This window comes from Chiloscyllium punctatum, chromosome 6 (genome assembly GCF_047496795.1).
Source record: "Chiloscyllium punctatum isolate Juve2018m chromosome 6, sChiPun1.3, whole genome shotgun sequence".
NCBI classification, from domain to species: Eukaryota; Metazoa; Chordata; class Chondrichthyes; order Orectolobiformes; family Hemiscylliidae; genus Chiloscyllium; species Chiloscyllium punctatum.
Genome location: NC_092744.1, coordinates 40,599,337 through 40,626,136, shown reverse-complemented (window position 1 = coordinate 40,626,136; position 26,800 = coordinate 40,599,337). Strand labels below are relative to the sequence as shown.

Here is a 26,800-nt window from a genome sequence, read left to right as displayed (position 1 = left end):
TGGCAACGGCAACCATTTCGTCCAATACTGACTGAGCATCCTTTTAGTATTTTGACAACTTGTCCGTGAAAATTCAAGTAACCTCTTTTACAGATCACAGTGACAGCACAGCTTTAACCTTGGCTCTGTTGGTCGACTTTTAAATTCCAGCATGTTGCACCACTTTTTCACTCTTCTATAAAATCTCTAGGAAGTGTTAAAAATAGCTTTAACTCTATGCATCACCAATCATAGAATCCGTACAGTGTGGAAGCAGGCCATTCAGCCCATCCAGTCCACATAAACCCTCAGAAGAGCATCCCACTCAGACCCACCTTCTTACCTTTCATTTACCATGGCAAATCCATCTAGCCTGCACATCACTGGACACTGTGGGTAACTTATAATTGCCAATCTACCTAACGGCGCACCTTTGGAATGTGGGAAGAAGCTAGAGCACCCAGAGAACACTCATGCAGACATATGGAAAATGTGCTAACTCCACACAGACAGTTACTCAAGGCTGGAATCAAACCTGGGTTGTGAAATAAGGTCAATAATTTTTAGTTAAGGAAAGCAATCAGATAGTTATTGCAAGATAACTGGTCGGGGTTTTGAGTAAATGATGAATGGAAAGGCACAATTAGTACAAACACTTCTCAATGAGCTTCTCTCAGAGCTGGATGTCCACTGCCGCTCTGCTTGGCAACTCTTTGGTAGCATCTAGCCAGGACTCAGTCACTCAACATGGCCCCAACTGTGCCACAGCCCTTCCTTCCAGCCACTCTAACCCACAATGATGGAGGTTTGGACTCCTGAGCGCCGTCTGGCTCTCTGACAGCAGCTGCTATTCCTGAGGGCGGGAAGGCACGCCATGAATCAACCATGTTCCAGATACTGATCGGGTTCTGGCCAGAAAAAACAGCAGCATCCTGAGGAATACCTGAAGATCCTCATAGTCTATAAATAGGAACTGCATGTCAAACATTAATGCTTTTCCAATCAACCTGGACAGAGATATCAATATACTGCTCTGGTGAAAATGTGACTTGAACTTAGTCTTCCTGGTTCAGTGGTAGGAGCATTACCACTTCTCCACAAGAGCCCCCCAAAGATTTATATCTTTACATTGGAGCAAGTGATAGATGAACCAATTCCTCCTAGTTTGGAGGTAGGAATGTTAACACTGCACCACAAATACTCTAAAACATAACTTTCTCTCTCTTCTCTTATATCCAGAATGCTCTGCACACAACTGAACTTTTCTCCCCCAGTCACCAAATCACGACTGTTACTTTTCATCTATTCACCACCAGTAAGTCACCAATTTTCCAATTCATTAGTTTACACATCAAGCCTATAAAGAGCAAAACAGACCATCAAAGGTGAGGAACAGGGAAGGAGAGGGAGATGGGGCTAAAATAGAGTTGCAAGGGCAGATCAAGCACTCTACCTCCTGGGATGCCCATCTCACATTAAAGGCATTAAGAGTATTAGTGGATACCAGGGACACCTGAGCACAAACATAGCCATCAAAGAGGGGCAGACAGTCGGCAGCTATAACCCTGAAAAACGGTCCAGAAGCAGATCCATAAGAAGGTTCTCGGACTTTCCCATACCCCTCCATACTAGATGCCCAAAGATCAGGAACATGGAGCAGAAGTGCAACCAAAAACACAACAGAGGATTTTTCAAATAACTAAAAAGGTGGTTCACAGGCCTACAACCAATATATACAATGATGGCATGAGGTGTGCATTGGCTATCATAAGCTGGCCAAGGATACTTCAAAAGTTTACGGTGGATAGACAATGGCAGACATTTAAAGAACACATGGATGAACTTCAACAATTGTATATCCCTATCTGCCATTAAAGTAAAACAGGGACACTAAGCTGGGTGGCAATGTGTGCTGTAAGGAAGATGCAAAGAGGCTGCAGTGTGACTTGGATAGAATGGCTGAGTGGGCAAATACTTGGTAAATGCAAAATAATAAATTTGAGGTTATCCACTATGATTGCAAAAACAGGAAGGCAGATTATTATCTAAATGGTGGCAATGTAGGGAAAGGTAAGATGCAGCATGACCTGGGTGAAATTGTTGAACAGTTGCTGAAGGTTGGCATGGGCAGAGAGGAAGCTAATGGCAGGTGGACCTTCACAGCAAGAGGTTTTGAGTATTGGAGAAAGGGTGCCTTGCTGCAGTTACACAGAGCCTCAGTGAGGCCACACCTTGGGTATTGTGTGCAATTTTGGTCTCCTAGTCTAAGGAAGAACATTCTGAGGGAGCCCAGGAAACATCCACCAGACTGACCCCTGTAATGGCAGGTCTGACATATGAGGAAAGACTGAATCGACAGAGCTTGTAGAATTTAGAAGAATAAAGAGGGGAGGTGGGGGGGTCGAGTCTCATAGAAACATATAACATCTTGATGGGACTAGACAGCTAGATGTGGGAAGAATATTCCCAATGTTGGGGAAGTCTACAGTCTAAGAATAAGGGGTAAGCCATTCAGGACTGAGATGAGGAAGAATTTCTTCACTCAAGAGAGTTGTGAACCTGTGGAATTCTCTCCCACAGGAAGTTGTTGAAGCAGTTCATTAGATATATTCAAAAGGGAGCCCTTGTGACTAAAGGAATTAAGGGGAATAGGGGGAGGGCAGGAATGGGATACTGAAATTGAATGATCAGCCATGATCGTATTAAATGGCTGAAAGACCCACTCCTGCACCTATTTTCTATGTTTCTATATATAACCGTGGACTCCATAGCACTGCAAATTAAACTATTGGGTTGAGTGTCTGCGAACCACTGTAATCTGAAGATAGCATTGCTATAGGCTGTGGACTACAGGACTGCTGTCCCATGAAAGAGAGTTGACTGGCAGTTTAACCTGAAAGTCACCACATCTCAGGCAGGGGGTGAAGTTGACAAGATGCAACTTTCATTGGAACCTCAGCTAGCATAAGAAATGATCCCACACTGTTGGTATCACTCTGATCAAAAACCAGTTAACTAAGCTGACCGATCCCATGATTATGGGTAATAGTCTGAGATAAATTACCCCCTCATGTACGTCAAATAGCAAATGTGATCAAGATAGATGCCACACATCTCTCAGCATGAAGACTTAAACCCAGGCCTTCTGGCTCAGAGATAAGGAACTACCACTGCACCACAGCAACACAAACAAATTTCTGGGCTACTATTTAAATACAAATCATCTGCGCAATCTCAATAAGCTGATAAAGCATTGAAGGAAAACTCTCATCAGTAAAACATTACTTTATACTCCACCCAATAATGTTCCTTTGTGATTCCTGTATTTAAGCATCCCAGGCCAAGAAAAGTTTCTCACTTGACCTTCCAGCTCTGGTCTCCTGAATAATCTTAAATTATTACATAATTCTGACAAAGCAATTTCCCTTTCCTGTGTTTTCTCACTTTGAAGTCTCTGGCATACTCACCACCACACCTAACTACTCATATGCTATTGTGGAATATTGTCAAATGTGTCACACCCAGGGGAAACAGATACTAATAATCTACAAAGATAAGTCAGTATATACACAGCATTACATTTCCCATATAAACAGTAATTCAGTCTAGTTCATGGCTTCTCACTATCTTCCTCTACAGAATATCCACCCTTCCTGGTGAGGAAATCCAAAATATTTGGAAATTTTCTTCTTTTTTAAAAACCAAGGCAATTTGTATGTTGGTACCAACTAACAAATATTTATTATGTATACAGTTAAAATATTTTGTTCAACATTTTAAAATTTACAAAAATCAACCATTGAGGAATCTAGTCTCAGCACTAATACTCATTAAACACAAATCAAGCCTGAAGGGTAAACAAGGGCCATTTATATTCAGCATGACCAACTATCATTATTTATGCTGTGACTTTCAATTGTGATAGATGATCCAATAGTAAATGTACATTTTCTCATTACAGTCCTTCCCAAAATGCCCATTTGAATAGACAATGATTTATCAATCATTTCATTCTTTTTGACAGAGCCAAAATGTTTAAAAAATGATTTCCTTTCACACATTTATGTAATTGTTTTCAACATTTACAATTACTGTCTTGTCCTATACTTACAAAGGTTAGGACAATTTTGTCAGGATAAAAGGGACTTCCATTGTAGGAGGAGCAGGGAGGACACTCCTGTGGGTTGCAGTCAAACCAGAGGGATCAACAACAAATTTTGAGGTATCCACAGGAGTGTGGATGGGGCTGTTGGTAAGGCGACTGTGGGACTTCATCCCAATTATAACAAAAAAAGGACCTCCAACCCTCACACTCCCACGCAACACCCCCCTGCCCTCAAAACAACCCTTATGGCTCATGAATCCCAAACAACTTTAATGGACTCTCATGCCCAACTTTTGTACTTCTTGACGTTTTGCCCAAAACGTCGATTTCAAAGCTACTTGGATGCTGCCTGAACTGCTGTGCTCTTCCAGCACCACTGATCCAGATATTTGTACTTCTATGCCCAATCAACCACTGAACACTGGATAGAAGTAATGAAGTCTATAATGACAGTGGATCTGATAAAAAAAAAATTCAAAGTAAACAATTGAAAACAGTCCATAATGTTTAACAAATCTCTTCTTCTACAAGTCAATTGCCCAGACACAGTATAGTTGAATCTGCAAGTACTTGAAAACTTTTAACCTTATGTAATTTTCAACTCTTGGCCAAGATCCGAGAGACCCTTTATTCACTTGAAAGACACAACCCCTACCTTGATTGACAGCTCTCAGTTTTATAATTTTTATTTACACAAGGTTCAAAGGTATATTCTAGTTCTTAAAATAAATCTGTTGTGAATAATTAACTTTTTTCTATTTACTTATCAAAATATTTGTGCACTTTCAGTGAGGAAACTCAATCTTACCTACCTTACCACAACAACATCTAAAATATCAGACAGCTTTTCTGAAATCCACTTTGATGGTACAAGGTCAGATTGAAGGAGATGGGGGACAGAGCTGAAAAATGTGTTGCTGAAGGGCTTATGCCCGAAACGTCAATTCTCCTGCTCCTTTGATGCTGCCTGACCTGCTGCGCTTTTCCAGCAACACATTTTTCAGCTCTGATCTCCAGCATCTGCAGTCCTCACTTTCTCCTAGGAGATGGGGGACACAAAGTTAAGATTTGGGTCAGAGATGCTGGGGACTTTGGAGAAATTCCTTTGTTCGGACAATGAGTAGTAATGACCTGGAATTGTTTACAGGGTGGTGGAAGTGAAAACAATCAAAGAAATTGACAGATACTTGAAGGAAATGACCTTCACAACTTTGGAGATTGACGGAGGAGTGTGACAAGCCAGCATGGATTCAATGGGCCAAATAAACTCCTTCAATGCCATAAATTATGCAATGACTCAAAGAAACTTACGTTTCAAATGGTATGTTCATGCAGACTATAGCTTTTAACACCTCCGAAGTTTACATGAACCAGGACTATGAAATTTATGGAGGAACATGTCATGTTGATGCCTATAATGGAGTCCCCAGTGTGGACTCACAAACCAGTCTGCACTCAGTGAAAATCGGAAAGCAGGGTGGATTTGCAAAAGCATGACCAAGCAGTTCAATTATTCATTTAACATTGTGGACAAATGTGAAACTCTTGGATTACCATACAGTTCATTCAATTCTATGGTTGTAAAAAGACCTTAATTGGATATAAATCACCACTTCCCATGTGCCAGAATTCTACAAAAAAAAATGCATTGGAAGTCTGAACCCAGTTCCTAATCCTTGGGGCATTAGTACAAAACAATTCAGACTTGAAAAAGTCAAATGTCCTGAGGATAGTGAGTATTTAAATTCCAAAATGGAGGACTCAATGGTCCAGGGCCTCTTTATCTCTGTGTTTGAGAGCCAGGAACTGAATTTCTCAGCAATGACAATAAAAATATGTGCCTCACAGCAATAAATAAATTTCATATTATTATTACCACCACTTTACAAAACCTGTCTTTAGATATAAATTAGTTCAATTATTCTCCGCCTAAATTGTTTTACCTATATTTATATCCAAAATCTAATGATTGCAAACACCTTCTGTCCACAGAATCTTACTTCCTGTGTTATACTTTCGTCAAAACATTCTGATAATGCTTCACACTAAAAAAATTCTGTTTGCAGGTATAATGAAAACTGTCTCTGAAAACATGTTGCACCTAAAATACAATTCTCAGTTTTGAGTTTCCCAGCTCCCTCAGCTGCAGAAAACTGCTACTCTCTAAACAACTCCACTCCTTGGTTTCCTAAATTGTTACAATTTTTGATTTTCAATTGAAAACAATATTGAAGATTATTATGTAAAGAAAGGGTGTCTAATTTTAATAAATTAACTGAAATACATCCACGTGTACTGGTCCAGTTATCTGCCACTGAATAAACCTCATTTCATTCACTGAGTATATATGGTCTCTTACATACGAAATAGTACAAAAGGCTGATTAGAAAAGATTCACCTTCCATTACATATGGCAGTTACTCAAGATTTCACTGTTTCTTCCCTTCTATAAAGGCATCCAATGTTTCTGATAGTTAATTATAAACTTTTTTTTTCACATTACTACCAATAGTGTTTGGTTCTGAATTATTGTGGAACAGAACTTCATGTGCTTTTCCACAGTTAAATCTCCAATGACTAGCATTTTAACTATTCTAAATTATTTTCTCGAGCCTGTACACTGACAGCAACCATACAAAGCTTCATCTCTCAAAACCACTGCTCATGGTTGAATGCATGGGTACTGTCCATCTTCCAATACCTTGTTCAAGTGGTTATATGTAAGGTCAGGCAGTGACTCTTGGCAAGCTGTTCTAACAAACTAATATTAAACAGAAGTTACATTTCCAATACTGTCCTCAAAGCCCTGGTGACATCTTTCGTTCCATTCCACATTACAAATCAAAGCCAACATCCAAAATGCCATATGCTCAGATGTTAATCATTTAAACTGCATAAAGCATTCTATTTTTCAACCACACACAAATTTTATTTTTGGTTGTCACATTTACAGTGCAAGTGTGGCTGCCTGATAGAAACAGGGTGAAAATTACAGCTGAAAAATTTACATGTACCCAGGCAGATTTGCAGGTGCATTGTATTAAAATTAGGTTTAGCCATGTAGAAGGACTTACATGAAGGAGAAAAGCAGCAGCTGAAAATTGGACCAACAAAAACTTCAATCAGATTTTTGCCTCATTCAAAAAGGGTAGTTCTTTTTTTTTAAAGTATACTAGGTTTAATCAAAATATGGGCAAAATATGGGCATGTCTCATTTTTCAAGAGATGCTGGGTCAGCATTTATTGTCCATTCTTAATTGATCTTGAGAAGGTGATGGTGGATGCCTTCTTGAACTGCTGCAATTCTCTTAGTACACACACAATGCAATTAGGGAGGGAGTTCCATGAACGTGAGCCAGCAACACTAAAGAAATGGTGATATATTTCCAAGTCAGGACAGTGAGTGGCTCGGAACAGAATTTACATAAAGAAGGGTAGGGGTGTGGATATGTGGTCACATTTGAAAATGATTCCTTCAATCAAAAACATTTGAAAGCTATTGAATTACAAAAAACGTGATGGAGATCTCCAAATTATGACTGGGTTGGATAAAGTAGAGATGGAATCTTTAACTAGGTAGTATAAATTATAAGCCAACCACTCATCAGTCCATTACAGTTATAAAGAGAAATGTTTTCACACTTAAATGGCTAGAATATGAAACTTGCTATCACAGGAAATGGTTGAGGCAAACAGTTCACAGAATTTTAAAAGTTCTTGCAAAGGAAGAGAATAGAAATATGAGCTAAAAGGTTGAGAGGAGGTAGCTGGAATGAGATGAAATTTGTGAACTATAAAAGTACAGGCTTGATGGGCAGAACTGCTGCTGTATATTGCTGTATATTCTCTGTAATTTTTTTGAACTTATTTGAGCAAATGTGCTAGTTAGCTTTGAAGTACTTACTGATATACAACAATGTGTTTTGTAAACTGAGCAGTGACAAATGCTTCCACAGCAGCTCACTCAATCCACAACAGTTCAAAGTAATCAATAACATTCCAGTGTTGGGCCCAGTGACCATTCACATAAGGACTCAAAACATTAACTCTGCTTTCTTACCAGAGATTTGCCAGATCTGTTGGGTTTCTCCAGCAATTTCTATTTTTGTTTGGTGCAATTTAAAACACTGTACTGACTACCGCTGTCCTCAAGGGACACTCCCAGCACCTCCAGTGTTATGGCAGGCTGTGATTTAGCTTCCACTGTACTGTTTGCTGTACTGGAAATTCCAGTGAATGGCCAGCATGGGAAGACTGGTCATAAGGAAACATGTTAACATAAAAGTTGAAGTTCTAAATTGGAGGAAGGCCAATTTTGACTGGATAAGGCAAGAACTTTCAAAAGTTCATTCGAGGAAGGTGTACACAGCTAAAGGGATGGCTGGAAAATAGGAAGCCTTCAAAAATGAGACAACAAGAGTCTAGAAACAATATATTTCTGTTAGGGTGAAAGGAGAGGCTGGTAGATGTAGGGAATGCTGGATGACTAAGAAAAAGAAGAAAGCATATAGATAGCAGAGATCGAATGGTACCTTAGAAGAGTATAAAGACAATAGGAGTATACTTAAGAGGGAAATCAGGAGGGAAAAAAGGGAACATGAGATAGCTTTGGCAAACAGGGTTAAGGAGAATTCAAAGGGATTCTACAAATACATTAAAAACAAAATGATAACGAGAGAGAGGATAAGGTCCCTCAAAGATCCACAAGGCAGCCTATGTGTGGAACTGCAGGAGATGGGGGAGATACTGAATGAGTATTATGCATTAGGGTTTACTGTGGAGAAGGAGACAAAAGATACAGGATGTGGTGAAATAGATGGTGACATCTTGAAAAATGTCCATATTAGAGGAAAAAATCCCCAGGACCTGATCAGGTGTACCCGAGAACTCTGTGGAAACTAGGGAAGTTGTTGCTGGCCCCTTGCTGAGATATTTGTATTATCGACAGTCACAGGTGAGGTGCTGGAAGACTGGAGGTTGGCTAACATAGTGCCACTATTTAAGAAAGTTGGTAAGGAAAAGCCAGGGATGTAGAGACTAGTGATCCTGACGTCGGTGGTGGGCAAGTTGTTGGAGGGAATCCTGAAAGACAGAATTTACATGTATATGGAAAGGCAAGGACTGATTAGGAATAGTCAACATGGTTTTATGCATGGGAAATCATGTCTCACTACCTTGACTGATTTTTTTTTGAAGTAGTAACAAAGAGGATTGATGTGGGCAGAGCAGTGGACGTGATGTATATGGACTTCAGTAAGGCGTTCGACAAGGTTCCGTTTGGGAGACTGGTTAGCAAGGTTAGATCTCATGGAATGCAGGGAGAATCAGCCATTTGGATACAGAACTGGCTACAAAGGTAGAAGACAGAGGGTGGTGGTGGAGGGTTGCCTTTCAGATTGGAGGCCTGTGACCAGTGGATCGTTACTGGGTCCACTGCTTTCCGTCATTGATATAAATGATTTGGATGTAAAGGCTGGTATTTGGTATGCTTTATTGGTCAGAGCATTGAGTATAAAAGTTGGGAGGTCACGTTGTGGCTGTACAGGTTAGGCCACTTTTGGAATATTGTGTGCAATTCTGGTCTCCCTCCTATTGGAAAGATGTTGTGAAACTTGAAAGGGCTCAGAGAAGATTGTTGCTGGTGTTGGAGGATTTGAGCTATAGGGAAAGGCTGAATAGGCTCGGGCTGTTTTCCCTGGAGTGTTGGAGGCTGAGGGGTGACCTTATAGAGGTTTATAAAATCATGAGGGATATCAATAGGGTAAACAGACAAGGTCTTTTCCCTCAGGTGGGGGAGTCCAGGATTCAAGGGCATAGGCTTAGGGTGAGGGGGTACAAATTTAAAAGTGACCTAAGGGGCAACTTTTTCATGCAGAGGGTGGTGCGTGTATGGAATGAGTGGCCAGAGGAAGTAGTGGAAACTGGTACAATTACAGCATTTAAAAGGCATCTGGATGGGTATATGAATCGTAAGGGTTAAGAGGGATATGTGCTAAGTGCTGGCAAATGGGACTAGATGAGGTTAAGATACCTGGTCAGCATGGACGTGTTGGACCGAAGGGTCTGCTTCTGTGCTGTGCATCTTTATGACTCTGTAAACTAGATAGAGCAGTTTTTCCTTTAATTGGCTTAGTTCTGAACAATTCTGACACCAATTGTAAGTTCTGGGCCTGGACCAATTAAAAGACCTTCAATTTATATTGCAAATTAAATATACAAGATACTCTATTGTAGCATGATGCAAGGTCATAACAATAACTCCAGTTGGAAGAAAGAGTAATTCCTGAAATGCTTTTTAAGTGTGGACTGAAGAACAATGGAGAAGATTAGATTAGATTACTTACAGTGTGGAAACAAGTCCACACCGACCCTTCGAAGAAGAACCCACTTAGACCCATTCTCCTATATTTGCCCCTTCACCTAACACTAGGGGCAATTTAGCATGGCCAATTCACCTAACCAGCACATTTTGGACTGTGGGAGGAAATGGGAGCACCCGGAGGAAACCCCATGTGCAAACTCCACACAGACAGTTGCCTGAGGTGGGAATTGAACCCGGGTCTCTAGCGTTGTGAGACAGCAGTGCTAACCACTGTGCCACCGTGCCGCCTTAAGAGTTGAGAACAATCACAAGCAATTACAAAAAAGTATCAGAAACCACTGGAAAAGTAAAAACCTTGTTTTGTTTAAAATGGAACAGATTTCATGATTACATTCACACCACTTATCCTGGACTTGTACCTCTAATAACCTTTCTGCCCCCTACTGTACAAAAATATATACTGTAAACCTATTCTGAAGCAAGTGACTATTTAGGGTGATTACACGATCAAATGAGAAACAAGTAATTTTTATGTTTACCATTTTCTAACGCTAAAATTAAGTTAGCATTGTAAAGTTGAAAAACTAGATGAGACTTGTAAATCGCACACCAAAATGTTTCATGCAACTCACATTAATCCAGATTTTACTAGGGGCCAACTATACAATCTGACAATTCATACAGGTGCACTGAAGTTTTAACAGACATTTCAAAGTAATTGTACACCAATAATTACAAGCATATAGTTCACAAAAATAAACTGCACTTTTTGCTAATCCTCAGATAAATTTATAAAGGCCTTCTTTTTTTAATTTTCAGATTTTTCAAGGCATGCTATAAATGGTTTAAGTCTCAATTTTGATTACACAAACTGTAACGTGCACTTCTAAATAATGCAATAAATTCTGAAGGTAAAGGTTAGGTTATAACATTAATTAAAATGAAGAAACTGTTTTCCCAAATTTAGATTATCAAAAATAAACAATTCAGCAGGGAATAGCAGAAAATCTCTGGAGTTTTTTTTAATGGAACAAGTAAAGAACTGATCAAAAATGTAAAAAGAAAATAATTAAATACTCAAAAGTGCCCACTATTAGGAAGCAAGGGCAATACTCCATTCTGATGAGCTCTTGATCTTAGATGTGGGAATGGTTTTAGGTGCAATGCAATCAACTTCTCACAAATAATGAATAGTTTTGGTATGTTACTGTGAACAGTTTACTGTGATAGCTTACTACTATCACTATAATTAGATTATTAACTCTCCAACAACAAATTATATACCAAGCACAACTTGAACATTGTAAAACATCCTAAAATTCTTCTTACAGTGTGGAAACAGGGCCTTCGGCCCAACAAGTCCACACCGACCCTTCGAAGAAGAACCCATTTAGACCCATTCCCCTATATTTGAAGAACAACCAAACAAAATTGGACACTGAGCCACATAATGAGATATTATAGTGAATGACTATGAGATTTGTCAAAAAGACAGGTTTTAAGGAATCCCTTGAGAGAAGGGAAAACAGATAGAGAAGTTTAAAGAAGAAGTTTGAGAAATTAAAGCCTCAGTACCTGAAGGTTGAGTTACCAAAAGTGAGAAAGAAGAATTGAGGATGTACAACAGAACAGACGTGGAGAAGTGCAGATCTTTCAAAGGGTTATGGGCTACAATTCCCCACTGTTTTTCTGCTGCGCAAACCTCTTAAGTCTGTGCACGGCAACAATTCTGCACACGGGAGTCAACGCATCAGCATCCAAATTGGCATGCATGGGGTCTTCAAGCAGCTGTGCAACTGCACAACCTAGAAGGAAGGTTGATTGTGGCCCCAGAGAAGATTAAAGACAGGGAGAGGCAAGCCATAGAAGGACTTGAAAATAAGATCAGACTTAAATCAAGACACTGCTCAACCTAAAACTAACGTAGATAAGCAACTAAAAGGTAATAGGTGAATGGGTCTGATGTAAGTTACAATTCGGCAGTGTTGCATAAGCTTAGTTGGTCAAGAGTGGAAAATGGGAGGCCAAGGAATGTACTGGAACAGTCAAATCTAGAAGAATCAGGGACATTGAAGAGGGTTACCACAGTAGGTAAACTGGGACAGGGACCAATCTGGGCAATGTCATGGATTTGGAATTAGGGTATGCAATACTGTGGATAGAAACTTACTTTCAGGGCAAGTCCAATACCATGACTGAGAGGAGTCTTCTTCAGCTCAAGAAAGTTGATATTCAGAACAGCATTAGAACAGTGGTGGGAACAAAAGATCACTCATGCAATACTTTTGATCTTTCTGAAGTTCCTACGCAGTGAACAATTCCAATAGATTGCAAAGGAAGCAAGCAATAACTTCAATATTCAAGAAACAAGAGACAAAATAGGGAAAGCCAAGGATGCTTTCTCCTAAAACTTCAAGAACTATGGAAACAATATAAAGACTCTGAGTTGAGGTAGGAGATGAGCGATGATCTCAGTGAAAGACAAAAGAGGTTCAAAGGGCTGAACATTTGTGTTCTCAGAAAAGAAGAATGGATCTGGATGGACCATCTAGCATCGACCTAGGCACAGGAAACAACAATGGAAGAAACAACCCTGTCAAACCCGTAAAGTATTCGTTACTAACAACTGGCTAGTACTGCTAAAACTGGGAGAGCTGTCTCACAGACTAACAAAGCTATAGCCTGACGTAGACACACTCACAGAATCATAACATATCTGACATATTCTCAGACACTAGAATCACCAAATATGTCCTGTCCCTTCAGACAGGCTCAAAAGTTGTGGTGGCACAGTAGTATACTGTAGGGAATTGCCCTAACAGTCCTCAACATTGACTCTGCACACCTCGCATCTCATGGCATCATGTCAAACACAGGCTCAGAAACCTCTTGCTGATGACCATATACTGTTCTCCCTCAGCTCGTTATTCTGTGCTCCTCTACGTTGAACAGCACAGAGGGTGGCAAAGATGCAGAATGTACTCTGGGTGGGGGAATTAAATGTCCACCACCAACAGTGGCTTGGCAATAGTACTAATGATGAGTTGGCCAGGTCCCAAAGAACATTGTTGCTAGACTGGATCTGTGGCAAGTGGCGAGGGAAACAACAAGAAGGAAATATATATTTGGATTCAGCCTCATCAATTTGCCAGTTTCAGATGAATCTGTCCATGACAGTGTTGATAAGAGTAACCACTGTACTCTACCATTACCATCATTACCATCTACCTGGTTCAATGAAGAGTGCAGGAGACATTTCTAGCTTACCTACTAATGAGATGTCAACCTAGTGAATCTACAAAACAGAACTACTTGTATGCCAAACTACATACGCAGCAAGCGATAGATAGACTTAAGCAACATACCAACAGATTGGATTTAGATTCTGCAGCCTTGCCACATCCAGTCATGAATAGTTGTACACAATCAAACAATCACTGGAGGAGGAAGTGTCACAAATATCCCCCATTTCAATGACAGGAAACCCCACCAATACAAAAGATAATACTGAAACATTTGCAACTGTCTTCAACCAGAAGTGCCAAGTATATGATCTGTTTTGGTCTCTCCAATGGTCCTCAGCATCCAGATACCAGTCTTCAGTGATTAAATTCACTCCATGTGCTATCAAGAAATGGTTGGAGACATTGGATACTGCAAAAACTATGGGCTCTGACAGCATTTTGGTAATAGTACTGAAGACTTGTGGTCCAGAATTGACGCACCCCTAAAGTTGTCCAGATATGCCATCTGCACAAAAAAAAGATAAATACAACCCAGCCAAATAGTGCGCATCAGTCTACCCTCGATCATCAGTAAAGCGAAGGTGCTTGATAATCATTCAATGGCAAGTATGATTGTCCACCGAGGAAATGGTCACTGGTCATGGGATCCTGGACTTCCTCTCCAACCACCATTTGGCAGATGTTTCTGGGAGGTGTAATTGGTCCTTGGCCTTGAGATTGTTAGAATCCCTTTTGCTCATTTTTTTTCTCTACTTCCTGCTGCTGACGGGTGTTCTTAAAGGATTATATCCCTTCATACAGGAGCTTCCTCCAAGTCAATTTTTTCTGAATAAGGGTCTCCCCATATGTTAATATCTATGGTGCATTTCTTGAGGGAAGCCTTTGGGATGTATCGAAATGTTCCATTGTCCTCTTCACACTCAAGTATCTTGCTTGCACTGGGTGAACACGTTTTGCTTTGGTGATCAGAACTCAGACACCCGTAGCATGCAGCCAGCCCAGTGGAGTTGGTTTTAATTGATCATGGCCTTGATGCTGGTGCTGTTAGATGCTTCGAGGATGCTGTTGTCAGTATGCCTGTCCTCCCAGCTTGATGCAGAGAACCTGTCTCAGACAGTGTCAATGGTACTTCTTGAGGTGGCATCTATATGCAGTCCAGATTTGGAGCCATATAGAACAGTTGGAAGGATGACAGCTTTACACACAAGGATTTTGGCATCAGCACAGAAGTCACATCAAAGACTCTCTGAAGGCATTGTTCACAGATTTGATGTGATATTGAAGCCCTGCATCAACGTCAACCTTAGATGAGAGGTTGCTTCCCCAGGTAAGAGAAATGTTGCATTTTTGAGAGGAATTACCTTGTAGTGAAGGAAGGTATCAACAACAGCACTATCAAGCAGCACCTACTAAGCAATAACCTACTCCATAATGCCCAATTTGGATGCCGCTAGGTCAATTCAGTTCCTGACCTCACTATAGCTTTGGTTCAACATGGGCAAAAGAGCTGAATTTCAAGGTGAATGAGAATGACTGTCCTTGATATCAAGGTCGCATTTGACCAACTGTGATATCAAGGAGCTCTGGAAAAATTAGACTCGATGGGAATCAAAGGCCCAAGCTCCACTGGTTAGCATTCAACTTGCAATAGATACAAATCATCACGCATGGAACCAGAGAAGCAAAACCAGAGAAGCAATCAGTTTGCTTGCAGCTCCAAGAATGAATCCCTCACTGTCTGACACACAGTCCCTGATTGAAGGACTTGGTGCTAAAAGCCACAAACCTATCCCTGCTCCCAACATTCACATGCACATTCCATCCCACCAACCTGTGGTATGGGTGCCAGGTTGATCCTGGGTCTTTGGTGGGTTCATTTCCATCACTGCTCCCACTGATGCAGCCTGCAATAAAATTCTATCAGTCTGAGGGCAGCAGTTTTGATGGATAGAATTTCCACACCCCCTCTGGGGTACTTGATTCTGGGGAAGACATGTTGCTGTCCACTCAAGCGCTTGATAAGTATTTAAAAATATTGGCCTTTCCAAAGACAGCAATGCAGAGATCCTATCAGCTCTCCAGGCAAGACCCAGTCAACTGGATTAAATTCCACCCTGCACAAGCACCTAATTGCTACTAAGAATTTCCAGATATTTGGAATTGTATTTGGTAGGTTTAGGGGTGAAGAGATAAAGATATTTCTTTTTCATTTTAGATCTGAAACTTACCTTCCACTTCTCTTTAGGCAGGAGCTTTACCACCACTATATCACCATTCAAGGCTCTATTTCGGGAAATGACACCATTGATAAAAATATCTCTGTTTCCATCCTGAAAGGAAGAATATTAAAGGAATTAATGACAAAAGCAATAAAATCAAGACATTGTCAAAGAACATTAGATTAGTATTAGAGTATTTAACAAAAACAATATCAAGTTATACAGGGGTAGATAATGTATGGCCATAACCACTAGTCAGTTGACAATGCGCATCTGTGTACATTTAATCTAATTTGGACAGTCTTGTCAGGGTTCTTCCTAAATCTGAAGCGGCATCATGCCATTAAAAAAAAACAACAGGCACCCCAAATCACTTTCAATAAAAAACAGAATTATCCCAAGCCAATGGAATAGAGAACACTTCAGACAAAGAAGGAAGAACACTAACTGATGAAAGCAATTCACCATTCTGTCATTTTCTCAGTTACAACCGATTAGAAAACACAATATATCTGGATCTGGAAACAATTCTGGAGCACAGTTGAGCTGAACCACTCATCATTCCCTTGATAGCATGAAAAAGACATGAAACTTGTTCCAAGTAGCTGCTTTACATGAGGGAAAGTTAAGCCAAGTGAATTGAACTTTACCTTGCTTTGCTGCTCCTAACCAATCAGGGAGTAACACAAGAAAGACAGAAATACCAATGTTCATATTCACTGGGAGGATCAAATGTAAAATCACAACTTTCTGCCTGATGATGATTTTGCAGTACTAACGAGGCCAGTTTCCCCATTATCCATACAAACAAAGAGTTTACTCAAATACAAGAACTCTACATAATGGGAAAACTTTATTTCACATTTACACAGAATAATCCCACCACCAAACAATACATTTATACCCATAAAGCCAATGTATATAAATTCTTGTTAATTTTGAGGATGTGACCTTTACAACTCAGCGAGTATTTATTGCCCATCCCTAAACGCTCTGAAAAAGGTTATGATATTTAGAATATTTACAATATTTATATGATATTTACGATATTTATTCCCTACAGTATGGAAATCAGCCCTTGGGCCCAACAAGTCCACACCAACCCTCCGAAGAGTAACCCACCCTGACCCATTCCCTTATTTCTCTACATTTCCCCTGACTAATGCACCTAACACCATGGGCAATTTAGCATGGCTAATCCACCTAACCTGCACATCTTTGGATTGTGGAAGGAAACTGGAACACCCAGAGGAAACCCACGCAGACACGGGGAGAATGTGCAAACTCCACACAGACAGTCGCCCGAGGCTGGAATCGAATCAGGGTCCCTGGAGCTGTGAGGCTGCAGTGCTAACCACTGAGCTACCGTGCCATCCCATGAGCTACCTTCTCGAACTGTTGCAGTTAATTTAGTGTATGTTCACCCACAAAGCTGTTAGGGCAGGAGTTCCAAAATTTAGACTCCAAATCAGTGAAGTAATAGTGATTATATTTCCCACTCACTGAGCTGACATGGAAATAATCCTATGGCACTTTACTTTAAGAGATGCTACACCTGCCCAGTATATTAGTCCCCTTCCAATTTAGGTACAATCCGTTCTTCTTGTACAGGTCACTTCTAACCCAAAAGAGATTCCAATGCTCCAAAAATGTGAATCCAAAAATGAGATATTACCACTCTCGAGGACCTCTTTTTTAAATTCCTGCCTAACTCTCTATAATCTCCCTTCAGTATCTCAACCTTTTCCCTTCCTATGTCATTGGTTCCAAAGTGGACAATGACCTCTTGCTGACCCCTCTCCCCCTTGAGAACATTCTGCACCCTCTCTGAGACATCCTTGATCCTGGCACCAGGGAAGCAATATACTATTCTGGCTTTCATTGCTGACCACAGAAACGTCTCCATGTACCTCAGACTAGAGAGTCCCCTAACACAATTGATCTCTTGGAACCCGACGTACCCCTCATTGCACTTGAGGCAGTCTCAATACCAGAAACTTGGCTGTTCGTGCGACATTCCCCTGTGAATAGATCACCCCCTACATTTCCCAAAACAGCATACTTGTTTGAAATAGGGACAGCCACAGAAGACTCCTGCACTACCTGTCTACCTGTCTTACCTTTCCTGGAGTTAACCCATCTATGTGACTATAGCTACGACTTTTCCCCTTTCCTACAACTGCCATCCATCACATCCCCTTGCTGTTGCAAATTCCTCATTGCCTCTAACTGTCTCGCCAACCGATCCATTCAATCTGATAGGATTCATAACCAATGGTATTTATTCCAGATATAATCTGCAGTAACCCGTAAACTCTCCGTAAACTCCCACATCTGACAAGAAGAGCATATCACTCTACTAAAGGCCATTTTTCATAATCGACAGACCCAGAAAATAATACCATCTTATTCCTCTACAAAACACTGCTCCAGATTAAATGAACAGATGACTTATATTTTAAGTTTAACCAAAAGACATATCTCAAAAGCATATAATCAAGAAAGAACCCACTCTACTCATTACTGCAGACTTTCTTAGGCCACACTTAAAACTATTCACTTATTTGTTTCTGTGCTGTGACCTCATCCAAACAGGTTCCTCCAAGCTCAGTTGTGAAGTTCACTTTGTTAATTTTCCCAGACACACTCTGACGTCCAACGATACATGATTTCAAACAGCAAAGGCAGTAACTGTGCAGGTTTGCTGTGGTGTCAGTTTCTTATTCTTTCTCTCTCTCTCTCTCTCCTGCACTGACCTCACCATGTGCTACCTCTGTCTGTACCTCTCTCTTTTTAAAACTGCTATTGTTTTTACATATTTTTTCTCCAAAGTTCCAAAACAATGGAACAGCATATAAAACAGTAATTGCTGCTCCTCGATTTCGAGGAAATCACCTCCAACACCTAAAATACCTTTAAAAAAAGGAGCAGCTGTTGCAGCCAGAATTTTTTTCTGTCGTCCACCTTGGATTACCCAGAATCTAATGTAAACAAGTACTTAAAATTAAAAAGATTTACTGGTTTCAATGTCCAGTGATTGCAGTAAAGGATATTAGTTTACATTTATCTGGAAGGCAATCCTCAGCAAACTGTGTAGAACTATCCTTGCTGCTTTGCTTTCTTTGGTGAACATTGCGTAGTGCAATTACCAAACAGCATCATTTATGCAACAATACAAAGAAAACCAAATTTTACTTCAATCTCGTGCATATAGTACTAGAAACAAAGTATTTAACACACCACATCTGAAACAATAGACTGCACTAAACTGCAAGAGGAACAGAGTACTGTGCCAAAGTTAACTTTAACTTATCTTTACTTACAGGGGAAGGAACAAAAGCCTCCTGGTAATTCTTCGGATTTATTCTCAGTGGACCCTGTAAATGCCAATTGATAAAGTGAAGATTTTAATTTTTCAAACCATTAAATATGGAATAGTTTTTTTTAAAACATTCATTGCTCAACATAATTTATTCATTTTATTGTTAACCAGTAATTCAGCATGGATGACAATTATAATTTTTAACAATCCATAAAAGCAAGTAAAGAATGTATAAATGTTGGAAATTAAAAATTGTTCACATTAAATGGTTACCACAATAACACACTCCCTTTCATTAGTCATTCAACATTACTGTATTTCATCAGCTGTAAAGCACATAGTAATGGTCCTGTGATCATGTAAAGCATAATATAAATGCAAAACACACTATAGTCGATAATAACATAAATATTGTTAATTATTCTCTGACAAAGGAAGGTTCTCCATCAAACCAAATAGCAGCTCTCGAAAGGTTTCTTTTTATTCGTTCATAAGACGTGGGCCTGGCTGTTAGGCCAGCATTTACTTCAAAACCCTATTGGCCCTCAGGTGGTGGTGGCGAACTGCTCCTATCAATTTGGTGTTGGGTAACTACAATGCTCTTAAGGAGAGAGTTCCAGGACTTTGACCCAGTGGCACTGATGGAAAAGTGATAGATTTTAGACTTGAGTGTGGTTTAGAAGGGAGCTTGTAGGTGTTGATATTCCCATGTATTTGCTGCCCTCATTCTTCATGATGGTAGTGGTCATGGATTTGAACAGTGCTGTCTAAGCATTTAGTGAGTTATTGAAATGAATCTTATATATGGTACGCACTGCATTGATGGTGGAATGAGTGAATGCTTGTGGATGTGGTACCAATCAAGTGGAAAGCTTTGTCTTGGATGGCGCAAGCCTCTTGAATACTGTTGGAGCTATGCTCATCCAGGAAAATGGAGAGTATTTCATCACATTGCTGACTGGTGTATTGTAGAGAGTGGACAGGCTTTTGGGAATCAAGAAGTGAATTACTTTGAACAGGATTCTCAGTTTTTAACCTGCTATTCTGGCCACAATATGTATATGGCTAGTCCAACTCAGTTTCTGGTCAATGGCAACCTGAGGATGTTGACAATGGGGGATTTGATTGTGGTAATGCCACTAAATGTCAAAGAATGATGGTTAAAGTCTCTTTTAATTGGAGATGGTCATTGACTCGCACTGGTGTAGCTTGGATATTACTTGCCACTCGTCAACCCAAGCCCGAATGTTGCTACCTCTGGGCATGGATTGCTTCAGTATTTGCAGAAGTAGACGAGGAGGCTGGAAGACCACTGCAAGCCAAGCAGTATCAGGAAGCAGAGAAGTCAATGTTTTAGGTATAACCCTTCTTCAGGATATGGGTTGGGATGAGGAGACCTGCATATAAATGGGAGGGGCAGGGGAAGGTTTTGGGTGGGTTGAGCAGTGGGATGGTGTGGCAGTGACAGGTGAACACAGGTAGAGGGTACAGCCTGGGTTGGTCAATGGGAGGAATGAATCTGGTTGGTTGCTGGAAGGAAGGATAGGTAAGCAGATGGAGGGGGGGGGTTGCTGGAAAGGAAGTTGGGGGAAGGGAAGAGAAGTATTTGAAATTGGAAAACTCAATGGTTGTGTCATTCAGGCTGTAGTCTGCCCAGGCATAAGATGAGGTGTTGTTCCTCCAATTTGCAGTCTGATTCACTGTGGCAATGGAAGAGGCTGAGAGTGGTCATCTCGGAAAGGGAGAGGGAAGGGAAATTGAAATGGGCGGTGGCTGGAAGAATAGGTCAGCTCTTGAAGAACTAGCTGAGGTGCCTGGCAAAACATGCCCCTAATTTATGTTTGGACTCGCTGATGTCAAAACGACACATTGGGAGCACCAGGTACAGTAAACGAGGTTGGAGAGACAGGTGAACCTCTGTCTCACCTAAAAGGACTGTTTGGGGCCCTGGCTGGAGGTGGGTGGGGGGTTACATCTTTTATAATTGCAGTGGAAGGTACTGGGGATTTGGGGGGGGGGGGGGGGGGAAGCTGTTGTGGTCAAACCAAGGACTGTCCAAGGGAACACTCCTTGCACAAAGCAGAGGAATAGGAAGGGGAAGCTGTTCTTGGTGGTGGGGTTTAGTTAGAGTTGCTGGAATTATTTAAGGATGATACAGTGGATGCGGACATTGGCAGGATGGTAGGTGAGGACAAGGGGGACCCTGTCATTATTACATTTGGAAGGAGGACAGGGTTTAGAGCAGTGAAGCGGGAAGTGAAGGAGGTGCAGTGGACAGCTGTCTGGATGACAGAGGGGGGAAAAGCACATTGTTCAAAATAGGTGGACATCTGGGATGCTTGGGAGTGGAATGTCTCCTTGTCCAAGCAGATGCGACAGAGAAATTGGGAAAATGGTATGGAGTTCTTGCAGGATGCCAGATGGGAGGAGATGTAGTCCAGGTAGTTATGGGAGTCTGTGGATTGAAAGTAAATATCAGTCCATAGACTGTCACCAGAGATGGAAAGTGATAGGTCAAGAAAGGCGGGGGGGGGGGGGCAGGTATCCGAGATGAACCACGTGAATTTAAGCATGGGGTGGAAGTTGTGGGCGAATTACTGCTCCAGTTCAGCCTAGGTGCAGGATGCAGTCACTGATGTAATGGCAGAAGAGCTGGGGAACAGTGCCTGTGTAAGCAGCGAAAGAGGGACTGTTCAATGTAGCCGACAAAGAGGCAGACAGAGCTAGGGTCCATCCAAGTTCAAAGGGCCACACCCTGGAATTGGAGGAAATGGGAAGAGTTGAAGGGAAAGTTATTGCGTCAAAAATGGTGCTAAAATTGTGCAACTGGAAGTGAAAATCTCACTTCTGACTTTATTACAATGCACTCCTGCCACCAATACTCAGTGGCATCAGTGTGTACCATCTATGAATGCACTCCAACTACCAAGACTGTTTGCACATCACTTTACAAAACCCTATCACCTGGAATGACAATTGCAATAGATGCTTAGGAACACCACCACCTGTAAGTTTCCCTTCAACCTGCGCAATACGCTGCCTCAAACTAAATAGCCCATTCCTTTATGGTTGATGAGTTAAAGCCCCAACACCCTTTGCTGGATTCCAAATTTCTCAAATCTTCAGGCTTATCCCTTTTGCTGGCATTCTTATAAGCCATCTCCTTTGTTCTAATGCAATCATCAAGGCCAAAAGACCATAAGGCATAGGAATAGAAATAAACCATTCAGCACATCAAGACTCTCTGCAATTCAATGGGATCTTGATACATCTGATAATCTTCTATTCCACTTTTTTGCTTTTTCCTCATAACCCTTATACTGATTAAAATCTATTTATCTCAACCTCAAATTTTCTTAATGATGCAGCCTCAACAGCACTCTGCTGTAAAGAATTCCACAGATTCACAACCCTCTTAAGAACCAACATTGGCCCTCTAGCTTAATGGCAACAACAACAGGAGTTAACCAAAAGAGAAAATGCTGGAAAATCTCAGCAGGTCTGGCAGCATCTGGAAGGAGAGAAAAGAGCTGATGTTTCGAGTCTAACTGACCCTTTGTCTTTTCTTTTCTCTCCTTACAGATGCTGCCAGACCTGCTGAGATTTTCCAGCATTTTTTCTTTTGGTTTCAGATTCCAGCATCTGCAGTAATTTGCTTTTAACAACAGGAGTTATGCTGGTTGTCAAGGTTGCAAAAGGCAGTGGAATGTAATTTTGTTGCTGCCAATTGCTTCATGGATGTCAAATTTTTCAGCTTTAAGATATGTCTGAATCTGTTCAACAAAGCACAGTGGTAGTGTCATATAACATGATAGAGGATGAATTCAGTATAAAGATAGGAATTTGGTGTTTCCATGGGCTGCAAGTTTAGCACAATATCAGGATCAAGGGATCAATCAGTTGCAGTGACACGAGGAAACAGTTCTTCACTTAAGGGATTGTAAATTCTGGATACTATTATTGAATAAATTTAGGGCTGACACAGACCAATTTTGGGAAATTAAGGGGAGCAGACGACGGAGGTCAAGTTAAGGGTGATAATCAGTCATGGTCGTATTGAATGGCCATTTGAGAAGCCAAGAGGTTTCCCAGGGTTATTTCTTATGTTATGTTACATTGTGCTAAATAAATGCCTACTACTTTGTGACCTGTACCTAAATTCAATTCCAGTTTAAGACTAATTGGATTAAATTTAATGCGAACCAAAAGCTACCAATAATTCAGTTAATGGCAATTCCATGTAGTACAGTCATACAGCATAGAAACAGGCCCTTCAGCCCACCATGTCTACACTGACCAACAAACTCCAAACTACATGAACTCCATTTACCTGCACTTCATCCATAGCCTATGCCCTAGCATTTAAGTACTCATCCAGATCATGAATGTTGAGAAAGCCTGCCTCACCATCCAAACTGGCAGCATGTTGCATATTTCTACCACCCTCTGGGCGAAAAAAAATTGCTTACATTTCCTCTAAACCACTTGCTCCTCATCTTGAACTTGTGCCTTCCAATTTTAGAAATTTCTGTTATGGGGAAAAGATTCTCACAATCTACCTAATCTCTGCCTCTCATAATTTTGTATATATCAATTATATCCCCCCTCAGCCACCTTTGCTCCAGAGAAAACAACACAGCTTATTCAGTCTCTCCTCATAACAGAGACTTTTCATCCCAGGCAACATTCTCATGAATCTCCTCTACATCCTCTCCAGTGCAAACACATCCTTCCAATAGCATGGTGACCAGTATTGCACACTGCATTCCATCCATGGCCCAACCAATATTTTGTAAAGTTGCAACAACACTTCCTTGTTCCTGTATTCTACAGCATGGTATGAAGGCATGCGTCCCGTATGCCTTCTTCAACACCCTGTTTATTTGTGCTGACACCTTCAAGGATCTATGGACTTATACACCAAGGTCTGCTTTTCCCTCAGTGCTCTCTTGGGACCTACTATTCATTGTGTATATCCTTCCCTTATTAGACATCCCAAAATGCATCACCTTTGCACTTATCAGAATTAAATTCCATCTGTCATTGCTCTGTGCTATTTGCCAGATCAATATTTAATGCACTAGGCAATTTGACTTTCAATTCCAAAAAATAAATAGTTTCTAACATACTTTTTTAGCGTTCAGAAAATTTTCAGTACATCTGATTCAGTGATCAGATTTATGACACCACCTAGCAAATCAGCAACAACTTTTAGCAACTGACATGGTGACTCCAAGGTAATGTCATCTTGTTGGGGAGCAGACAAACAGAAAAGATACAAACTGAAACCACAAGATAAAGGAAGATAAACAATCCACTTCCTATGGCCTCATTTAGTTTTACCAACATCACTGCATCTATTATGTGTGTGCTACTTCTGGCTTTTCTCATGTTTCAAATTAAAATTGAAGTGGGCAAATTAATTACAGCTGAATATAGCTACTGCTTCTTCAAGAACTCCATTAACGTCCACAATATGTTGATATTACATTCTTTACAATCGTGACTGAACTACATCAGTTTAAAGTTTTGATGAATCATCTACAAAACAGCTCACTTACACCATTGCGCAATCAAATTCCAGCAACACTGGTTTTAGGTTTTGAGATTCAACAGGAAGTCATACGATTTTCATTTTTACCTGTACGCCTCTCAAATAAATTACCTGTATAAGTTCTCCTCTCTTTAAGCCAACTGAAACATCACTGCTTAACAAATAATTTTCAAATATCTTCTTCTTCCCCCAACCAGACCTTCTTCGATTTCGCTTATCATTAGGAGTTGGATGTATACTTAGATTTTCCACTGCAAAGAGAGCAAATCATCAATAAAATTGTATATTTACCTCACACTTTGGTTGTGAACTACCTTGGATTTTTTTTTTAAATTCGTTTTTAACCATACTTTTTAATTTTTTTACAGACATGCACTCCAAAGTTGTTTTGAATGTCACACATTCAAATCAATGCAAACCAAAGATATGAACAGTACATTCAAAGCTATCTTCAGACAAAGTTAAAAAATCACACAGCACCAGGTTATAGTCCAACAGGTTTAACTGGAAGCACCAGCTTTCGGAGCGACGCTCCTTCATCAGGTGGCTGTGGAAAACAAGATTGGAAAACACAGAATTTATAACAAAAGTTCAGTGTGATGTAACTGAAATTATATATTGAAAAAGACCTGGATTGCTTGTTAACTCTCATCTTGTAGAATGACCTTGTTGTTTTCAATTCTTTCATATGTAAATCGCAAAACCCTTTTTTTAAAAGTTAAATTTTCAAGTGAACTTTAACAATTGGTGTCATGTCGGTCCAGATAATGTACTGAAGGGGTGAGTTTCCCTGTGTCCAGACAAAAAGGCAGTTTTTCCAGTATTTCTAACAAAACAGGAGAAACAAACTACTGACCTTTTGTGGCATTCTTTTGGCAAGCTAACAGATTCTCTATTTTATAGCAGGATTGTTTTTGCACATTGGAGATAATCTTTCCATCACTAAGTCAGTCAAATTCCACTTCTGCTAAATGCTTCCCTGGGATTTTACCTGTGCTTTGTGGATATTTGTCTTTATAAATTATAAGAAAAACAAGACACTGTAAATGCTGAAGATGTGAAATGCAAAAGTGCTGGAGAAACTCTGCAGGTCTGGCAACATCTGTAATGGGAGACAGAGCCAACTTTTCAAAGTTCGGGACTCTTCCTCAGAAACAAAGAAGGGGAAATTGTATGGATTGCATGTTATTGAGAAAAAGGGAGTGTCAAATGAAAACTAGAGGGTAATGGAAAGTAGAAGTCAGCAGGTTTTGAGATTTGTAACTCAGGTTGAGGTTCTAGATGTAAGTTTGCTCACTGAGCTGGAAGCTTCATTTTCAGATATTTCGTCACCATACTAGATAACATCATCACTGAGCCTCTGGTGAAGCACTGGTGTTAGTGACCCGCTTTCTGTTTATGCATTTAGTTTTCTTGTGGTGATGTTATTTCCTGTCCTTTTTCTCAGAGAGTGGGAAATGGGGTCCAAGTCAATATGTTTGTTGATAGAGTTTCGGTTGGAACGTCAGGCTCCTAGGAATTCTCATGCATGTCTCTGTTTGGCTTGCCCGAGGATGGATGTGTTGTTCTATTCGGATTGGTTTACTTCTTCATCTGTATGTAAGGTTACTAGTGAGAGTGGGTCATGTCTTTTTGTGGCTAGTTGATGTTTATGTATCCTGGTGGCTAGTTTTCTGCCTGATGTTACCTAGTATGGTGATGAAATGTCTAAAAATGAACCTTCCAGACAGCAAACTTACATCCAGAGTAGAAGTCAGTTACACATTTGTGGAAGTATGGTGGACTCAGAGTGTGACATCATTGGCCATTTTGAGCAAAGAACAGCTTCTTCTAAACTTGCTGCCTGTACAGTAAACATCTTTTGATAAAGCTCTTGCTGTTCAATGCTTCAGCATCTCGGTCCTTCTTGGAACATTAATGCAAGAAGAAACCTTACAACAAGGATAAAAACTTCTTCAAGATCCACTGGATCAATCCCCCAATTTATCAAATAAAACAGGATTCTCTCTGCAGATCTTGGAAGTGCTTCAATAAAAAAGAAATAAAAAGATGCC

The 26,800-nt window shown here is 40.4% G+C and overlaps 1 protein-coding gene across 3 annotated transcripts in view; it reads right to left on the bottom strand.

Moving 5' to 3' along the window:
- dis3l2 (DIS3 like 3'-5' exoribonuclease 2) overlaps nucleotides 1-26,800 on the bottom strand; it is a 282,451-nt gene that overhangs the window by 219,392 nt on the left and 36,259 nt on the right. For all 3 annotated transcript variants that reach the window (XM_072572523.1, XM_072572522.1, XM_072572524.1), the window contains 3 exons: nucleotides 24,858-24,997; nucleotides 19,194-19,247; nucleotides 15,880-15,981 (listed from right to left, as the gene is read on the bottom strand). In XM_072572523.1, the coding sequence (XP_072428624.1) occupies nucleotides 15,880-15,981; nucleotides 19,194-19,247; nucleotides 24,858-24,997 (296 nt within the window). The remainder of the gene's footprint in view (nucleotides 1-15,879; nucleotides 15,982-19,193; nucleotides 19,248-24,857; nucleotides 24,998-26,800) is intronic.